The sequence below is a fragment of the Neovison vison genome, chromosome 3 (genome assembly GCF_020171115.1).
Source record: "Neovison vison isolate M4711 chromosome 3, ASM_NN_V1, whole genome shotgun sequence".
Classification (NCBI taxonomy): domain Eukaryota; kingdom Metazoa; phylum Chordata; class Mammalia; order Carnivora; family Mustelidae; genus Neogale; species Neogale vison.
In genome coordinates, this window is record NC_058093.1 from 164,428,332 (window position 1) to 164,449,608 (window position 21,277).

The 21,277-nt window shown below is 37.5% G+C and overlaps 1 protein-coding gene across 2 annotated transcripts in view; it reads left to right on the top strand.

Annotated features, from left to right (window-relative positions):
- The window catches only part of DSC3 (desmocollin 3), a 46,835-nt gene that overhangs the window by 12,332 nt on the left and 13,226 nt on the right, over window positions 1-21,277 (top strand). For both annotated transcript variants that reach the window (XM_044243231.1, XM_044243232.1), the window contains exons 5-12: window positions 2,768-2,923; window positions 4,196-4,340; window positions 8,903-9,069; window positions 11,691-11,825; window positions 12,225-12,410; window positions 18,806-19,065; window positions 19,176-19,318; window positions 20,304-20,528. In XM_044243231.1, coding sequence (XP_044099166.1) covers window positions 2,768-2,923; window positions 4,196-4,340; window positions 8,903-9,069; window positions 11,691-11,825; window positions 12,225-12,410; window positions 18,806-19,065; window positions 19,176-19,318; window positions 20,304-20,528 — 1,417 coding nt within the window. The remainder of the gene's footprint in view (window positions 1-2,767; window positions 2,924-4,195; window positions 4,341-8,902; window positions 9,070-11,690; window positions 11,826-12,224; window positions 12,411-18,805; window positions 19,066-19,175; window positions 19,319-20,303; window positions 20,529-21,277) is intronic.

Consider the following 21,277-nt stretch of genomic DNA (forward strand, 5'->3'; position numbering starts at 1 on the left):
CTACAGCCATTAAAGGATGCTTATGAGCTTATTCGTTCAAAAGCCACTGGCTGTTGAGCACCTGCTATATCCCATGAGGGCACTGCTCTAAGTACAACCCTAGAAATAAATTTAGCCAAACCCTGGCTCTTATGTAGGTTATGAGCCTAGTAAGAAAGGCAGAGAAAGAATAGGCACACAATTATGATACCGGGTGATGAGTGTTGTGGCAGAGATGGTTTGGGTGATCTGAGAATTCATGGGATCCATACCAAGTCCTGGTTTGAAATGTGAAAATCAAGAAGAAGCTTAGGGACTCGTCCTTTAGGACCTAGGACCTAAAGAATGGTAAAGCGTTGTACAGGTAAGTAGTTACGGAAGAAGAGGGAGGAACAGAGGGTGAAGGTGAGCTCCTTAGTGGCTCCCAGGTAGCTCAGTCCTCCTGGTTATGATGGGGCTGGAGCAGGGAGATAAGGTTGAGAAGAGGCAGGTAGAGGTCAAACCATGTGTGTACTATTAGGGAATTTAACTTTTTCATCAAAAGAAGAAGTTTTTAACCAGGTCAGGTTTACTTTTCATAAAGATCTAGATGGGACATATACAGTGAAAGCAGTTGCCGCAGTTGGGCTATGGCCCAGTGATTGCCTCTTCCAATTACTGTGCTTGATGTTTCGTTCTGTCTGACCTGTCTCCTCCCTTCTAGGGTCTTCCATGCTCCGGTGCTAGACCTTGTTTCTTATTCTCAAATTTTGTACTTGAAACATTCAGGAGGCATATTAAGAAATGGTTTCTGATTACCAGTTATACTGATCACAGCTAATACTAACCTCTGTATCGCTAAGCCAGTCGCTACCTCTTGGTCCTCTTTTCCTTGACCTGTGTCCCTTTGACATAGCTTACCCTTTCCTCCTCCTCCAAATACTCTCTTCACTGGGCTTCTAGGACACCACTCACCTAGTTTCCCACTTACCTCACTGGCCATTCTTTTCTTAGTGGGTTCTGCTGGTTTTTCCTCATTCCTATGCCCACCCTTTCAAAACTTTGGAGAGCTCTAGGCTCAGCCTGTGAACCTTGTCTCTTGTTTATTTGTATTCATTCTCTTGCTAATCTCATCCAGTCTTACAGCTTTAAGCGCTACTCTCTATTGGAGACTTAAGGCCTTCTATTTCTGGGACAGACTGCCTAATTGATATTTCCACTTGGAAGCTTAATGGACATTTCACACTTAACATAGGCAGGGAAAAAAAAATTAGGTGTTCTCCTAAAAACACCCCCCATCTCAGTTAATGGCACCTCCATTCTTTCAGTTGTTGGGGTATTAGATTCTTGGGTTTTAGTTGTAGAGAACATACTTCTCTCTCAGCAGTTAACAGATAGGGATTTATTACAGCATATAAGCAGTTGACAGAGTTGTTGGGGGTACTGAAGAAATGAAATTTAGATTGAACTTTCAGGAATGAATCCCCAAGCTACATTGCTGAATCCACAACCAGGGCACATGCTGTTTTCTCCAGGATGGGACAGTCACTAATTCAGGAACTTATGCCCCTAAGTGGCATAAGCATGACAGAGATTTATTTATTTTTTGTGAAAGTGTGATCTGGTAAAGAGATTCTAATCTGAAAAATCACCAACGATCTAGACTTCTTTCTTTTTTAGCTTGACCTTGAACTCTGCAGGTTCACGATGGCTGCTTATTGCTTCCAAATGGGGGAACACATCCCTTCACTTTCTAGAGTACAGTTTAGGGCTTGCATATGTTATTTCTGCTCATATCCCATTGACCTGATCTTTTCATGTGGCCATACCTAATAGTAAGTGAGCCTGAGAAATGGATCTCTTTTGGGGAGTCTTGCACTCAGCTATAAATTCCAACACAAAGGAACATGGGAAGAATAGATATTAGGGGTTATCCGCACCCTCTGACACAGTGTCATCTTCACACCACACATCCAACCCGTATGCAAATCCTACCAGCCATACCTGCAAATTAGACCCAGGATCTATGCATTTCTCACCAGCTCCACTGCTGTCATGAATTCTTGCAGTAACTAAATGGTCTTCCTGCTTTGTTGCTTACGCACCATGTTTAGTCTTAACAAAACACCAAGTGTTACCTTTTTAAAGTATAAATTACATATATTACCCTTGTCTTAATTTTCCAGTAGCTTCCCACCTGACTTCAAGGAAAAGTCAACACCGTTGGAATCACTTACGTGATGTGGTCTCATGTCCTACTTCTTGCCCACTACTTTTCTCTGCTCCAAGCACAGTGGCCTCTTTACTGCTCCTTGAACACTTTGGGCACAGCCCTATCCTGGTCCCTTTGTACTTTGTGTTTCCTCTGCCAGGAAGAGTTGTCCCTGTTTATTCTCCTATGCCATTCTTTTAATTTTTGCCAGTTCTCCTCCCTAAGAAACATTCAAATTAACGTTCCTTTCACCAGTATATGAGTCTCTGATGGTCTGGATCCTGCTAAAAATGGGCATGATTGTTCTTTTCCATTTGCCAAATCTCTCGATGGGAAATTATTCTTTATTGTTTTTAATTACATTTTCTTTGGTTACTTTTTATGTTGGACATGATTTTCATTAAATCTGAGGTTTAAAAAAGTCTTTTGCCAAATGCTCCTTAATGTTTTGTGTGCTGATGAAGTGATAAATGTGATTACTATTTTATTAAAGTCTCTTTAAAATAAAATTGATAGAAATGCATAAGCTACATTTAAAAAATAACATTTTAACAGATTTTTAATTTAAAATTTTTACAAATTTTTTTTTCCTCTTAGGTTCAATCCGACGCAGCACAGAACTATACCATCTTCTACTCAATAAGTGGGCGTGGAGTTGACCAGGAACCTTTAAATTTGTTTTTCATAGAAAAAGACACCGGAAATTTGTATTGTACCCGGCCTGTGGATCGTGAAGAATATGATATTTTTGATGTAGGAGTTTTGTTGATATATGTGGTTTTAAATGATTAAACTACGTTTCTTCTGATACTCCATGTACTCTTTCCTGTCTTCTTGCATTCTTTCCTTAGAGTCAAAGAAAATAGGTTGTGGAATATTTTGGAATATTTGCTCTGCTCTTTATTTTAACTCTGGTAGGTAAAAGTGAAGCAAAGAGGTTAGTTGTATTTGGATATAAATTCCAGTATATTTTCAAGAGTTGGTTTTGTTCATGAAATACTTTCTTTAGTCATACATTTTCCTCTCTCCAGGACATGGCCACCATTGATTGGAAGGGTCTTCATCCTTCTTCTGTTCTGTTTTATTTATTTATTTAAAACTTTTTTTTTTCCATTCTTCCTTCTACGTATGTGATTCTCTGATCATGTCTGAGAACTAGATAAGAAAGCAAAAGTGGGAGACCAAACCCAATCAAGGTCAATAAGCCAGGCTTCTGTTATGAGTGAGCTTACAGTCAATGGGGAATAACTCAGACGATTTTCAGTGTAATATGGTCAGTTCTGTGGGGTCATGTGATCCTTGCTGTGGTGAAGGAGGGGATGTTTCTCTATGAGAAAGAGGGATTCTTTTCCTAGAGAAGGAAGGGATGCTGGTAAGCAGACATAACTGATGTTTACCACATGGCATTGCTTTTGGTTAGAAAATTTTCGGCTTGGTGTTGTAATCACGCTCTGAGTAGCAATACTCTATGTTGGCTGATTGAATTTAAATTAAAAAAAAGAAATACATTCTATTTGACATTATATTGTCCTTTGATTAATTGGCAGTGCAGAAACTGGTAAATGTGTTCTGTTAAAAAAAATCTCTTACAAATATCTGATCTATTAGGCAAAACAATAAAAGGTCTTGTTAGTTGCAAGATTGGGAATCATGGCTTTCTTTAGGTAATATAATAGGGATCGTTCCCACTGCGTGAGTTTCATTGTTCTCCCCGATATAATGTTCTGATTATGGAGAGAATAAGAACTATACTCTGAGTCTAATGGACAGAGTTGTCTCTGACTTGACTGTACTTTGGAGTTTTATTTGAAGTGCATTTTTAACCAAATACTGAATTCCTCTTACAGCACTTAAAAGTGTTCTTCTATTTGATGTTTTGATGATTAAAAAAGAATTGAAAAGAATTTTTTAAGTCATTAATTACTGAAAAGATTTGCAGAGAAGGTAGCAGATAAAGCATAGTGTTCTCTCTTGCTAGAGTCAAGTATTAATGGACTATTGGCTTTGCTTTTTCCTGTTTTCCAGTTGATTGCCTATGCCTCGACTGCGGATGGGTATTCAGCAGACTTACCTCTTCCACTGCCCATCAGAGTGGAGGATGAAAATGACAACCACCCTATTTTCACAGAAGCTGTTTATAATTTTGAAGTTCCAGAAAGTAGCAGAGTTGGTAAGATAATTTTTTTTAATTGAACTTTTCTGTATGTGCTTTCTTTTACCATTTATATTTTTTCTCCTAGGAAATGTACGTTCATTTTCTTTGCTCTTACTTTCCCTGGTGTTTATCTTGCTCTTAACTGTTTTTTAAATCTAGTTAAAAATGCTTTTTACATAGTAAGGATACTAACCTATTGTCACCTTGCCAATATTTTCCCAGTGTATTGTTGCTTTTCAATTCTGTTAAAGCTGCTTTTTTGAGGTAAAGAAGTTCAGGATTTCCATTTAGTTAAATCTGTCCTTCCTTAGACCCATAAAGGCCTATTTCTTTCGTACTTTATGGTAAGGAAGTTTTATTTTTTTACTTACATTTTTTATTTAAATGCAATTAATTAACATACAATGTATTATTAGTTTCAGAGGTAGAGGTCAGTGATTCATCAGTCTTATGTAATACCTGGTGCTCATTATATCACGTGCCCTCCTGATTGTCCACCACCCAGTTTCCCCATTTCCTCAACTCCTCCCCTCCAGCAACCCTCAGTTTGTTTCCTAAGATTAAGAGTCTTATGGTTTCTCTCTCTCTCTCTGTCTCTGATTTCATCTTGTTTTATTCTTTCCTCTTTGCACTACGATCTTCTGTTTCATTTCTTAAGTTCCACATATGAGTGAGATAATGTGATAATTGTCCATCTCGGGTTGGCTTATTTTGCTTAGGAAAATATCCTCTATTCCCAGCTACGTCATTGCAAATGGCAAGATTTCATTTTTTTGGTGGCTGAGTGTTATATATATAATCACATTTTCTTTATCCATTCGTCTATTGATGGACATCTGGACTCTTTCCATAGTTTGGCAATTGTGGACATTGCTGCTATAAACATTGGGGTGCAGGTACCCCTTTGGATCGCTACATTTGTATCTTTGGGATAAATAACTAGTAGTGCCATTGCTGGATTATAGGGCAGCTCTATTTTCAACATTTTTTTAAAAAATTATTTATTTATTTGAGAGAGAGAGAGAGCATGAGCAGGGGAGAGGGGGCGACTCCCCAGTGAGCAGGGAGCCCAGTGTGGGACTTGATTCCAGGACCCTGGGATCATGACTTGAGAGCCGAGGACAGACATTTAACTGACTAAGCCGCTGAGGTGCCCCTATTTTCAACTTTTTGAGGGACCTCCATAATGTTCTCCAGAGTGGCTAACCAGCTTGCATTCTTACCAGTGGTGTGAGAGGGTTTCCCTTTCTCTGCATCCTTGCCAATATGTCATTTCTTGACTTGTAAATGTTAGCCGTTCTAACCAGTGTGAGGTGGTATCTCATTGTGGTTTTAATTTGTATTTCCCTGATGCTGAGTGATGTTGGACACTTTTTCATATGTCTGTTGGCCATTTGGATGTCTTCTTTGCAGAGGTGTCTGTTCATGTCTTCTACCCATTTCTTGATTGGATTATTTGGTCTTTGGGTGTTGAGTTTGATAAGTTCTTTATAGATTTTGGATACTAGCCTTTTATCTGATAAGACATTTGCAAATATCTTCTCCCATACTGTCTTTTATCTTTTGGTTTTATTGACTGTTACCTTTGTTGTACAAAAGCTTTTTATCTTGATGAAGTCCCAATAGTTCATTTTTGCCTTTGTTTCCCTTGCATAAGGGAACTTTTAAAAGTAAAATGTATTACATTAAATATTTTTGTCTACATTTTTTGAGACGTTGGGTTTTTTTTACCCAAGAACAGATTATCTTGGGATGATACGGAACTAGTATCTATTTCCCAGAAAATATGAATCCTATCATATCCAAACAGAGTATAACCCACAGGGTAGTACAGGAATCTCGTGTTGTCAATATGATACCAATTAATTATAAGAACAGATAACAGTTATTTAAGCTTTGAATTATATTTAGTTTATATACCTTATTTCACTTTGTCATTTTGTGGGCTCATCATTATTCTCACCTCCAAGAGAAGACATACAGAATAAAGTCACAATAAAATTAAAATTAGTATCAATATTTTTATTAGGTTTTATTTAGGAAGGTATTAAATAACACCTACTGAAAACACAATTTTTTAAAGCTCTTATTTATATTATCCCTTTTCTTAAAACTACTACTATACTACTTCCAATTTAGAATGAATACGGGATAACTTTAGAGACAGTTACATCACATGTTCTAAACACTTGTTCAGACACATGGAAAACCAAAGTATTCAGGCTAGTTGGCCCTTCAAATGTGGCATTATGATGTCTTCTGAGATTCACAATATGGAAAAGAACCATTCACAATAAAGTTGAAAGAATGTGGACTAATTCATAAAGGATGACTTTGCTAACTTGCCTATTAAGTTTCAAGTAGTTACTTAGATCTTCACTAGATTTTTATATCTGCTATTCCTCTTTATATTTTACTTTGGTAATTTGATGTCATAGATGTTAATCTCTTTATTACTCATATAGTACAATTAAAAAAATAAAAATTGTTGGTTTGGAGTTTAAAAAACCTAGTTTTCAATTTGGGGTCTGTTATTAACTCACTGTGGGAAATGGTGGAAGTCCCTTTGAGCTCTCTGAGCTGTAAAAGGAGTTAATTACATTAGATGACATATAATATTTTTAGCTTTACCGTGACAATGACTCTGGTACTATTTTCTTTTTTTTGTAAAGAGAGATTATTGGTTGCCAAGTCTTTCTCGAGGATTCTGTTCTCTATGATAGTGACAGATAAGAATCAAGGACAAATTCTTTGATGCCTTGATTCATCTAAGGCACTTGAAGCCTCTCACATGAGAAGGTTTGAGGCAGTTTGGGCTGTGATACTCTGAACTATTAGATGTTCCTTGACTTTGTCTTAACTCACACACAGAGGTTTGGACGAAGGGTGCTCAACTAATATTTAAGTATAGCACTCGTGAAGAGGACTTTTGAAGTCAATATTTTAGGAAGATTTTTCTGTGTAAGTAATGCAGTTCTTACCCAGAGAATTAAAACAGTGTTTGTGTCCTGTCAGTAAAATTGCAAGAAGAACGTATTCTGCCTTACAAAGATTAGAAACTTTTTCTATGCAAACATGGATAAACAGCATTTGTTTTCTTATCATAAGATGATTACTTCATGTCTTTGTATGGATCTGCTGCAAAAATCTTGTCATTATTTATAAATAGGTAATTGGATATTCTCTACTATTTTTATATGTATGTATATATATACATTTATTTATACATACACACACACATATACAAATTTTAAGGACATATAGTGAAAAATTATTTAAAACTAATATTTTCTTACATTAATTGGTTTTTATTTCAACAAATCCATATATGTGTGTGATATGTATATATGTGACTGTCTCTGTCTGTGTATTTTTCCCCAGGTCAGTCTTACATACAGGGCTATAGGCAAAGTGGATCTATGTATTATATTTTCATGGGCACTGGAACACTGTCCTTAGCACTATACCATACCACCTCTTTGTATGCTTTGATAGCTGTAATCCTTTACCAGAACAAGTTTCTTATGTTCCGTACAGATGACAAGTATTAATTCCAACTGAAGAAGCAGTTGACTTAAATTCCTCCTGAAGGGTGAATAGTATGAAATCCCTTCCCGAGGATTAAGTGGGGCTGAGGGCAATGAGGTGTTGATGCTTAGCAGGTGAGAGAGAACAAGACACGTCAGAGACCAGTAAAAAACATCAGAGAATAGAGATTAGACTGTGAAAGGTCAGCTTAGCCATTTATACAATTATATGCCAAGTCAGTCTTGATTTATCTATTAATCAGAAATTAAATTTAAAAATTTGATTTATGTAGGAAATCAAATGGTTTTTCTCTCCAGCTAGATTTGTTCTTGAAGTGTGTGGAAATATGTGTTGAAATTCTTCTTTTTAAAAAAGATTTTATTTGAGAGAGAGCGAGAGCAGGAGTGGGGTGGGGAGCAGTGGGAGCGGGAGAAGCAGGCTCCCCACTGAGCCAAAAACCTGATGCGGGGCTCGATCCCAAAACCCTGGGTTCATGACCTGAGCAGAATGCAGACGCCTAAAGACTGAACCACCCAGGTGTCCCATGTTGAAAATATTCTTGATTGCCATTTAAATAAGTTTTTAGTAATTTACTGTCAAACATTTTTAACAGTGAACAGAGTAAAAGTGCACTTTGATTCCCAGCATCATAGGATTTTACATTATAAACCTGAAGTCCTCTTCATTGGTGCTCTCTAAAGATGGAATAGCTCAGATAAGAAATGCACTTAAGGGGCGCCTGGGTGGCTCAGTGGGTTGTGCCGCTGCCTTCGGCTCAGGTCGTGATCTCGGGGTCCTGGGATCGAGTCCCGCATCGGGCTCTCTGCTCAGCAGGGAGCCTGCTTTCTCCTCTCTCTCTGCCTGCCTCTCTGCCTACTTGTGACCTCTCTCTGTCAAATAAATAAAAATCTAAAAAAAAAAAAAAAAGAAATGCACTTAAAATTAGATTGCCACTATCATTGTTAAAATTTGAAAAATATAAGTACTCCTAAATATGTTTTGTAGTTCTTGAAATTAAAAGCTCTTTTTTTCCCCTTTTTAACATGTAGGTACTACAGTGGGAGTGGTTTGTGCCACAGACAGAGATGAACCAGACACGATGCATACACGCCTGAAGTATAGCATTTTGGAACAGAGCCCGAGGTCCCCTGGGATCTTCGCTGTGCATCCCAGCACAGGTGTCATCACCATAACCTCTCATTATCTGGACAGAGAGGTAGCTTTCCGCTGGAACATCATTTTACTGGGGGTTGAGAGTCCTACCCCATTTACTGCAGTTTGCTCTCCCGTGGTCCTAGGTGTTTCTAGACATCAGAATTCCTGGTCTTGTTACCTGTTTTTTTGTTTTTGTTTTTTTAAAATATTACTTCTATTTTCTTAGGTAAGAGAAGCCATAGGATTATTGCAGATCAATTGGTGCTTAGTAGGAGTAGGAACAACATATATTTCTTATGAAAGTTGATATTGTTAACTACTACTCTATTCTTGTATGTGGCTAGTTGGTTCCAGCTCAGTAAAGGCTTCAGTGCTCATGTAGGACAATTAATTTTGCTTGTTGCATGAGTTTAGATCATAGACTGACCTCTGTCCAGTTATTGTTGATGGGTGCTTCTTAAGAGGAATGAATTAGTTGATATTAAGTTGATGGATTATTAGGAAACCTGTCACACTGGCTGGATAATAGTACTAGCATGTTGTCAGGTAGGGAGCACTTTAAGTTCAAATTCTTGATGCATAATTCTATGCGGTCTATAATTTCCCTCCTTGACTGGATAGGTGTTCCATCCAATCTATAGAGGACAAATGTGACAGTCATTGTGATTCTCCTGAATCAAATTACTGCTCTGAATCTTCTGATTTTTGTTATTGTTGCTCTGTCTATGTTGTCAGCCTCTGTTTAACTCAAAGCCCTGAATTATTGACTGAGGCAGGTAAATCGATTTCATGTGCACTAAAGAGCTTGGTTACCACACCTCCGTGGTTCCCATTATAACCAGATTAACACAAATAGAGAGATCAGTATGACATGGAGAGATAATGTACAGAAGAAATCAGTGGAATTTGATGCCAAAGAAAAAGGGAGGGGATGATGAGAACCCATGGAAAGAAATCAAAAGTAGTATAAAGGTTCTGTTGGTTATTATTTTTATTTTTGTTTGTGGTCCAGACATTATATGTGAGAAAGCACAGGATGGTAATAACAAATGGGCAAGTTTGAAGGGTCAATATGCATGTGTTTTTGTGTATGTGGGATAGGTAGTCTATGTAGTAATCGAGCAAATACAAGCATCTAAACTCATTTTTTGCAGGTGGAGAAATGAGGCTTAGAAAAATTAAATAATTTGAGGGTACACAGCTTGTGAAGTACAGATCTGTGGTCAAACCCAGGTCCGTTTTCCTGATCAAAAAAAGGCCAACTGGATTTTTCGGGGAGCAGCCTCAAAGTGTGTTGTGAGAACAACACAGAAAATGAAGAAATGAACAAGGGAGATAAAAACAAGCAAAAAAGCCAGGGCATTTAGAGGAAGAAAAAGCAGGGTATCAGACATTGGGGCCTAAAGGAGGAGCATTTCAGGGTGAGAATGTTGGTTTCCAGTGTGGAAGGGGGATAAGCAGAATGAACACTGGAGGAAGAGAGAGCAGGAAATTGAAAATGAGTCAAGTCAAAAAGTGAAAACAAAACAAAAAAAGGAGTGGCTACTGGATAGTAAGAGAGAAGGGAAAGGCAACAGAAGGAATTGTGTCGTCAAGTAGTGAGTTTGTTTCATCATCACCACACCAGCTGCAAAAACTCTCTTCACTGAAGTCCATGGTGACCTCCTCATGGCCATGTCCACCCATTGCCTGGAGCCCCTGTCTATTGTTGGCACCTAATAAAACTCTTCTCTTTCCTGGTTCTTTTTCTGGTTTCCCTGATCTTTCCATTTTAGTACGTATAGCTTAGTGTTCTTACTTACCCTATTCTTGAAATGCGGCTGCTGTTCCTACTATCCTCAGTTCTTCCCTTACCCTCTCCTAGATAATCTGATTTCTGCTATAATTTCAATGACCATCTACATATTATTGGCCCCCCGATTGGTATTTTGGCTGTGAGCTTTCCATATATGGCTGTGAGCTTTCCCGTACGTATGGGGCCATACATCCAAGTGCCTTCTGAACCTGTCTCCTTATATTTCCTGTAGGTGCCTAAAATCCAGTATGTGCCAAACACAGCTCATTCCTTTTGGCCCTCCTTGCTAACTTTGCTAGTGTTCACCTCAGTCGAGAACGGGCTCTCCAGCATTTGTTACGTGACAGTTGATGATACACGCCCTCTGCCTGTCTCAGTAGCATGGCTGAACATCATACTCAACTTTCTCTCTTCTCTTATGTTTTATATGGAACCTACCATTACATCCTACTGAATGCTAACTCCCAAGGAACTTGCCTGTCACTCTTTCTCTGTCTTCGAAACTACTGCCTCAGATTTGGATCAGCTGTCTTAGATAATTTCTTTGATTTTCAGCTCAGTTTACCACAAATGATACTAAATCTTGAAGAAACTTCTTTCTAAAACTCAGATGTTCTTATTTTGCGCTCCCCCTAGGATTTCCACAAAACTTTTCCTAATTATCTGCTACTTAAGTGTAAATCTAAATTCTTAGTATGACTTTTTGTAGCTTAACCCATATTTACCTTTTCAGCTTCTCCCTATCTTCTAATTTCTTAAAGTGTACACAAATACAGAATCCAATAAAAGCATGGATAGGCACAGATAGAAGAGTGTACATTTGAGGTTTCATTTGTAAGTCAAAGCATATGTTTTCAAAACTAATTAAATACTTGCTTTGTTTTCAGACTGTAGAAAAGTACTCACTGATAATGAAAGTACAAGACATGGATGGTCAGTTTTTTGGACTGATGAGTACATCAACTTGTATGATCACAGTAAAAGATTCAAATGATAATGCACCAACTTTCAAACAAAATACCGTAAGTATATAAATTCAGAATATGCCTCCACTTGTCAACTTGTCATTTGTTATTTAATATGAATTAACAAAATATATATCATACTTTGATGTATGTTTATTTTTTACAAATAAAATTAAAGTTTAAATAGCTGACATATAATTCTCTTTTATTTATTCGTAGCAGTATTTATATTACCTCTTTCTAATAAAAGCTGGTAACATTCATCTTCATTTATCATGTAGTTCCTTCATTTCAAGGATAATCCTTAATGAAACAACAGTCCTTGTAATTCATGGCTTTAAATAAACTAGATAAAAACTATAAGAACCAGTATTCTTAGAGTGGAAGAAATATTTTACTTCCTTTGTAGAGTTCTTTTTATAAAGTAAGTTTTTAACGAGTTTTCTTCTGTTTCAGTACGAAGCATCAGTAGAGGAAAATGCTTACAATGTGGAGATACTGCGAATACCAGTAGAAGATAAGGACTTAATTAACACTGCCAATTGGAGAGCCAATTTTACCATTTTGAAGGGCAATGAAAATGGACATTTCAAAATCAGCACAGACAAAGAAACTAATGAAGGCGTTTTGTATGTTGTAAAGGTACAGTAATAATGAATAATTGACAACTTCAATCTAATTCATTCAACTAATGGTTTAATCAACTAAAGAGTTTCAGATCAAAGACTCCAGAAGTTGGAATAGAGCTTAGTCTGTTTAGTCCAGCTGTTCCCATCTAATGCTGTCTTTCTTCTATAATTTTATTGCCAGTCATTAGTCACCAAGCTTACGCTTGGACATTCTCAATTCTAAGGATCTCCATATCTCCATTGGCAGCTGATTCCATATTTGGAAAGCTTTGATTCTCAGAAGTCCTTACTTCTACTGTGCCCAAATTATTCTCCTTATATCCCCTGGTTCTGTCTCTAATGGTCTAGGTTCCATCTCTCTTAGAAGAAATAGAATTCTTTTGAAAAGATTGCTTTGTTCTTTTGAAACTTACCTTCTCTATGGTAAACGTTCCCGATTCCTTTATTCCTTGCATGATACAATTTAGAAACCCATATTCTTTTTATTCTCTCTCTCTCTGGCATATGCCTTGTTGTATCTGATCCTTTATAGTGGTACTGAGGGTGAAATACAGTGTTGTGTCAGACAGCACTGAAGGAATTTACTCTTTATTTTATATACTGTATATTTGGTTGCATTGTTTTATTCTAGGCTCCAGGTTATGAGGGCAGAAAAGGCCCTATTTGGGAAGGACCCTTGGTTTTAAATTCGTAACCCAAAACAGAAAATAAAATTGCCATATAGACAAGTAAAGGAGTCATCCATTAATTATAGGATGCTTTGCTGCCAACAACAGTAATGGTGGAGACTTGGATACATAAATATCTATTTATAATTATTTCCTTTGTAAAAATTTCCAGAGATTATGGAATAAGCCTCAGCAAGTTCTACCCAGATGTGAATAATCAAATATATTTGTTCCAAATTACTCTCAACATCAAATCTCTATATTTCAGTTTTCTCTAATGTGATCTGCTCAAGTTGAGGATTGAAACCAACTACTTAAGAAAAACAAAACTTTACAGCTGATAGTAGTAGGAAAGAAAGTAAGGAGATGGTACTGATTGTTTTTCCTCCTTATTGGTCCACCTCCATCCAGTCTTCATTTGGACTCTCCAGAAGGCAGCACCCAAGATAAGGAACCCAGTGGAGGGAAATATTTAGAAAGTGGATCCCAGGAAGCCAGAGTAAAAATGGAAAAGAAAGACAGGAAAGAATGAAAAGTCAATCAAGTCTGCGTTATTGACGTAATCACCTTGGGTGTTTGGTCCTGCAATGAACCATGAAAATGTACTTCAGAATTATCTCCTGAAAATGTGGTACCTGGGGCATATCCATCAACTGCCTTTGTTGATATCCATGTCCCTCACCGGTTGAAGGTTGCCTCCAGGGAACCTCAGCTCTCCTGCACTTCTGAGCTTCCCTGGGCCTCGTACGGGGAGAGCACCCTGGCTTTGGAGCGAACTTTGAATCTGAAGAGCTGAATCTTTGTGTGCTTGAGATGTAAATCTATCAGCATACATGGGGGCATGTCCACCACAGCTGCAGCTGAAGTTGGGTGGGCTGAGGGTCTGTGGTGTATCATTGTAAAAAGAGCCGCCATGAGTCAATTTCCAAAGTTGTACACAACTACATAGTGCAGGCATTTGTCTCAAAATTGATGATTGGCAACAGATGTTCCATAAAAGATTTCTCCTGGACACCTCGTCTATGAACCGCCACTCCCACCTTGACTTCTTTCTAGAAATAAGTCAAAGAAATAGTTTGAGATCTGAGATGGATAGATTATGCAGTAGTTCATGTTAAAGACCCAAGCTCAGACCTTTTAGAGTTCTCCGAATCTGCTGCTTGATTAGAAGGCTGCTCCTCTGTTCTCTCTCATTTAAGTCCATTACCCATTTTTGCTATTTTTTGTTTTAAAGATTTTATTTATTTGACAGAGAGGGAGAGATCGCAAGTAGGCAGAGAAGCAGGCAGAGAAAGAGGAAGGGAAGCAGGCTCCCCACTGAGCAGAGAGCCCAATGTGGGGCTCGATCCCAGGATCCTGAGATCATGACCTGAGCCAAAGGCAAAGGCTTAATCCATTGAGCCACCCAGGTGCCCCATTTTTGTTACTTTTTAACTCTCAGGGATTTTATCATGTTTCAGAAGGCAAAATTTAAGTAACAGTAGAATTAAATTTTTATTGTGAGTTTTTTTGACCAATACAAAATGAATTTTCGTATACTTTCTCAAAAGATTGTATTCTTAAGAAAAAATTCATAATTATGTTAAAACATTCCATTTTGTTTTCCATATTCAGAGTGCATTTTTTCCCTCAAGGAGTGTTGATCATAGAGACATTAAGAAAAATGTTTCCAAATATTTTCAGAAATTATAGCCTGTATCCTAGAATATTTCTCACTCTGTGTGACTAATAAACATCTGTTCCATTTCTGGTGAACAGCTTTTGGGTACCATCTCAAGATTCCCCAGGAGGGAGAGCAATTAGACGGTCATACTTTATTTTTTTGTCTCTGGTTCCGTTTAAGTTAATTTCACATATGAAGAATAAAGAAAATCCCCCCAATAAAATTTTTATGCATTTATTCCCATTATCTTTAAATATAAGGTAGTCACATTTATATTCTATAATTACATCCTAGTTCTTATGTCTAGGAAATGCTTTTAGACATTTAAAAGCAGTTTTCAAGTACTGGTCACCTTTCATGTCTGTCACAGGGAATGAGGCTAAGTACCATAGGTAGATTATAGCTGGTTGTCATATCCCTTTTAAGACAAGATATTACTATTACCCTTTTTTTCACAATTAAAAAAAGATACTTACAGTTTTCTTTTGCACAATTTCTGTTAAGCTTTTTTTTTTTTTAAAGATTTTATTTATTTATTTAACAGACAGAGATCACAAGCGGTGGGGGGGTGGGGAGAGAGAAGCAGGCTCCCCGCTGAGCAGAGAGCCTGATATGGGGCTCCATCCCAGGAACCTGAGATCATGACCTGAGCTGAAGGCAGAGGCTTAACCCACTGAGACATCCAGGCCCCACCCTCCCCCACCCACCACTTCTGTTAAGTTTTTATGGCAGTATTAGGCTTGGCTTATAATAATAACTTATTTCGCTTCTTTTCCCAAATTCTGAAATTGTAAACAAAACAAAAATACTAGATTCAAAAGATTTATTTTTAACCTTTGAAATGATCCTGTGGTTGTTCCTGTCATTCTTGCCCATTTCTAGATGAGGAGGCTGAGTCACAAGAAGTGACTTGCCCCCTTTTCCTACAGATGGGAGGTGATGGAGCCAGGATGTAAATTCAGATGCTCTTGATGCAGAATCTTCCTCAGAACCACTGGGGACCCCTGGGTCTTGTTCCCCTTGTCTCTCTTCTTTTCCATACTCGGGTTACTTGGCTTGATAAAATAATGATTTTAGTCACACACAGGGTCGTTTTTTGGAACTTGAATTAATTTCTACTTCTGTGAGTTTACTTTTTTTAAATTATCTCCTTCCTCTGACATTATTAGATCCTTGATAATTTTACCTTCTCTCTTTCTTTGAGCCATTCATAATAATCTCTAACATTTTGGACAATAAAATTTGCATTTTCCGTGGTATATTTCCCTATCCATATTTTATGCAAACCCTTAGAAAACTTGAATTCCTCACACAGTTCCTTTGGTGGCCACAGTGGTCTTTAAACATGTTTTATTCTTTTCTGTGCTAAAGATTTGTGTTTGTGTACTCAAGTTGTATCTTTAAGTGCTTTCTAACTTTGATGAGGCATCTTTTATTTTAAAATCAAACCCTGGGAGCATCTGGGTGGCTCAATAGGTTAAGTATCTGCCTTCAGCTCAGGTCATGATTCCAGAGTCCCTGGAAGGGAATCAAGTTCCACAGAGTGGTGGAGAGTCTGCTTCTCCCTCTCCCTCTGTTCCTCCCTGCTTCTTGTGCTCACTCACATGTGTGCTCTCTCTCTCTCTCTCAAACAAATAAAGTTTTTTTTTTTTTTAAAGTTTAAAATCAAACATTGTATAATCAAGGCATTCTGAAATCTATCATTCTCTCATGTAGGCTACTTACACAATGATGGCGAGGAATGAACTTTATTCATCCCTTTAAACCAAAGAGAATTAAATAATCAGTAAGTTAAGTTAAACCAAAGATTGCTCAAATACGCTTCTTTTTTTTTTTTTCCCAATTTATTTATTTTCAGAAAAACAGTATTCATTATTTTTTCACCACACCCAGTGCTCCATGCAAGCTGTGCCCTCTATAATACCCACCACCTGGTACCCCAACCTCCCACCCCCCCGCCACTTCAAACCCCTCAGACTGTTTTTCAGAGTCCATAGTCTCTCATGGTTCACCTCCCCTTCCAATTTACCCAAATTCCCTACTACTCTCTAACGCCCCTTGTCCTCCATGCTATTGGTTATGCTCCACAAATGAGTGAAACCATATGATAATTGACTCTCTCTGCTTGACTGATTTCAAAATATGCTTCTTTTATCTGAACAAAGCTTCCAAAGATTGCCTTGTTAGTTGGTGTCTCCCATTATTGAATTATGTTAACTGTTAACAAAACATAACACCACTTTTTTCTTTCAGTTGCCTGTATGACAGCCTGAGAGTTTCTCATAACCTATAGTGGAAAGCACTCACTGTGGGCTTACAGTGTTAAATGTTATTCTTATCACAGTTGTGCAGGAGATAAAACTTAGTCTCAGAGAGATTAAGAAACTTAGCTGAAATGGCACAGCTAGAGTGTAATAGGACAGGATTTGAACCTGGGTCTCTTTATTGCAAGTACCTGCTCTTAAGCACTAGGTTAAATTGCTTTGTGTAGCTATGTGATTTTGGAAAGTTAGCCTTTGTATTATCTATAAAACATAAAAAAAACCTACTTCTCTCTTCCTCCCTAATAGCTATTCCATTATAACAATGAAAATGAAAACACTTGGTAAACTATATTATTACTCTGTTTTTAGAAGTCTTACATGTTCGTGGGGCTAGTGTTACAATTTTCCATATTGGATACCTTTTCTGAAACTGTAGAGCATGAACTGATGCAGTCTTGAGCTCAAGCCTGGGTAATCTTTCCATCCCAGCATTTCCTTTCTAACAGGTAGTGCACATGGGCTTGAGAGAAGAAGGTATTGTTCTCGGCCATTCTCAACGTGGAGGTTCCCCGACAGAGCAGTACTTCATATTCTAGGGAGCCATTAATATCTCAGTGCAGATATAGGATATTTTTGAGCTTTTTAAAAAAAATTGGTTAAAACATAAAGCTAACTTGTGGTGTTTTTTCATCAATCACTGGTTTCATCCCACCAGATTTCCAATCTTGCAGAGTTTTAAGCCTCGAAAGCAATATCCAGTGTAAGCCTCAAAAAATTACATAAAGCACTTCTAAGGCTTTAGCAAGGGGCCCCGGCTGGAATAACTAGACCTCCTCAGAGCAGCAGCTGTTTTGTGAATTTCCATCCAAGTCTCATTGCAAGCGGATGCTCTTATTCTCTGCATGATCATACCGACATATGTCATTTGTGAGATAGTATTCATTAGTAATAGATAAACAGATATTAATTATTTTTCCCCCTCTTGACTCTCCATTTTCTGGAATGTTCATAAAAAATAAAAAAGAGTTTCACATACATTTCATGGATTCTAAGATTTAGAAATTTCCTTCACTGCCTAGTGGACTTAGGATATCAGTATCTCAGCTTGATAATAGCTAGGTATGGGGAACAGTTTAAAATAAAAATTTGACTCTTCTGTTTTGATCTTTCAATGGTCAGCCAATGATGGTTTTAATAAGTAGAAAGAGAAAGAAAAAAAAATGCTTTTAAGTTTGCAAAACAGTGTGAAATAGTGTTTTTATGGGCTTTGCTTGATTTGCTGTCTAAAATTCAATTTTAATCAACAGATTCATTAAATATTTTTAGAGGCTGATAAACCAGTTAAGCAGTATCGTATAGCAGAGGGATTATAGTGCAGTGGTTAAGGAGAGGAACATAGGCAATAGGAAGCAGTAAGTCAAACAAAATTGCATTCTCCTGGAGTTAGATGCCCCTTACACTGGTCCTTCAGTGCTCTAAAGCAGGGCCGTAAAAACACTTTTTTGTTTTGTTTTGTTTTCCCATTATCTCCAGGTTCAGAATAATTTTCCTTTGTAAGAATAAACTATAAAAGTATTTCAGCAATTATTTTTCTGTAACTCCATACGATCATCTGCAGAAACTTCCAGACCACTCTTGCTAAAGGCTTTGTGAAGAATCACCTCTCTCTTTAGCAAAGGGTAAAAGTCAATATTGATTGAATGGGAACATAGAATTTATGCAGCACTGTTCATATTTACAGAAGGTCACTTGTTACTTGAAATAATGTATGTATTTTACACTGATGCTGATATCCATGTGCTTTTTTAAAAAGCCACTGAATTATGAAGAAAGCCACCAAGTGATCCTGGAAATTGGAGTAAACAATGAAGCTCCGTTTACTAGAGATGTTGCACTCAGAATGGCAACCATGAACCGAGCCTTGGTCACAGTTCACGTGAGGGATCAGGATGAGGGGCCTGAATGCAGCCCTGCAGCCCAATACGTACGGATTAAAGAGAACTCAGCAGTGGGGTCAAAGGTCAATGGCTATAAGGCATATGACCCTGAAACTAACAGTGGTAGCCGCTTAAGGTACAAAGAATTCTATAACCATGTAGGAATAATGTATTTGTAATAATTAAGATAGTAACTTACTTTAATATGTTTTATATTCCTGAAGACTTTTTATTTTATATTAATAGGTACAAAAAATTGCATGATCCTAAAGGATGGATCACCATTGATGAGATTTCAGGGTCAATCATGACCTCCAAAATCCTGGACCGGGAGGCCATGACTCCCGGAAATGACGTGTATAACATTACAGTTCTGGCAATAGACCAAGGTAAGAAAAGAAAAAAAAAAAAAAAAAGTTTTCTTTTTTTTTTTTAAAGTTTTAATATGATATTTTAGAAAGGAATTGGAGAATATATTGCAGTTCTTCTTTTGCAGACTTTTTTTGATAAATATTTGGAATTGTTAGAAATTACTTTGAAGGCTATTCTTATTTCTCTTAATTATCTAACAAGGGTGAACCTTGTAAGGTAAACCAGGTCTTACTTATCTTTGTATCCTCAGCATGGTGGGATCTCAATTGTTTATAGATCCATGTTGAAGCGCAAAGATGACACTCAAGTCTAGGCTTAGGTGAAATGGCCTCACTAGAGTCTTCTGTATCTCTTTAAATAGAATCTTTGAGAAACTCAACTGATTATTAGGTCAAAGTGATCCTTTCCTTGAATGCTGTTCCTTAAAACAACCCAGAGGTTCTTAACCCCAGCTTCATATTAGAATATTAAAATAACTCATAATTAGAATGATACTCTAATTCAGTTAGAATAATAATAATAATAATTAACTTTGGGTCCTTAAAAAAATCATTTTGTAGACATGACTTAGACAAACTGAATCAGATTCCTGAGTTAGGGAACCCAAACATCAGATATTTTAAAAAAAATCTCTCTAAGTGGCTTAAATATGTATCAGGATTAGAATAACTTTCTGTAACCTTTTAATGTTCATTCACATCCGTACCAGAAGGAACCCGCCCCAAAACACAGAGTTTGCAATTCACACACTGATTTTTAGTGTTTGGTAATAATCCTGGCATAAGGGTTATTGGCAGTTGTGGCTGATATTATCAATGGCGGTTCTCATTTTAGATGATCTGTAGGTTTCATTTATCCTTCTACATTCTTATTTCCCGTTTTCTGTAATCATCAGCTTATTTAAGAAAACATATATCATATATAGAGTGTCATTAATTCATTTTATTAGGAAACTGTAGAAGAAGGCAAAAGCGACACTGAACCTTTTCTCTTTCTTCCCAGATGGTAGATCGTGTACCGGAACGCTCGCGGTTAACATTGAAGATATGAATGATAACCCACCAGAAATACTTCAGAGTTACGTAACAGTTTGCAAACCAAAGATGAAGTACACCGACATTTCGGCTGTCGATCCCGATGAACCTATCCACGGTGCTCCATTTTATTTCAGCTTGGCGAACACTTCTCCAGAAACGAACAGAATGTGGACCCTCACCAGAGTTAATGGTATTTATTTACTTGTTTATCTTTAATTATTTATTTGAGAGAGAGGGGGAGGAGAGTGTGTGTGGGCATGTGAGCAAGTGGGTGGAGAGCAGAGGGACAGAATCTTCAAGCAGACCCCTGAGATCATGACCTGAGCAAAAACCAAGTGTCAGACACTTAACTGGCTGAGCCACTCAGGTGCCCCAAAAATATTTAATAAAAAATATTGATTTATATGCTCTAAAATAAGTGGATTTCCTTGTTTACTATAATATTCTCATTAATATATTTGAGGAGACTAAATCCTTTACAAATATTATAGGGGGTCTGTGTTATATATTGCGTATAAAGTGAAAGAAATAATAATTTTTATGAAGGCAAAATTTATGTTTACAACAGACAAAAAACTTTATTAAAATATTGCAGCTACCATTAAGAAAGTTTCTTTTCGTGTTTTTTTGTTTGTTTTTTGTTTTTTTGAGAGAGGGTGGGTGGGGGAAGGATAGAGGGAGATAGAGAATCAGGCAGACCTCAATCTCATGAACCTGAGATCACGACCCAAGCCAAAGTCAAGTGACATGCTTAGCCAACTGAGCCACCCAGATGCCCCTGGCATATTTTTAAAGTGACAGCAGTGAGGTGAGGTGGAACAGAGATGGGCAGTTTAAATTTTTGGGGGGCGCCTGGGTGGCTCAGTGGGTTAAAGCTTCTGCCTTCGGCTCAGGTCATGGTCTCAGGGTCCTGGGATTGAGCCCTGCATTGGACTCTCT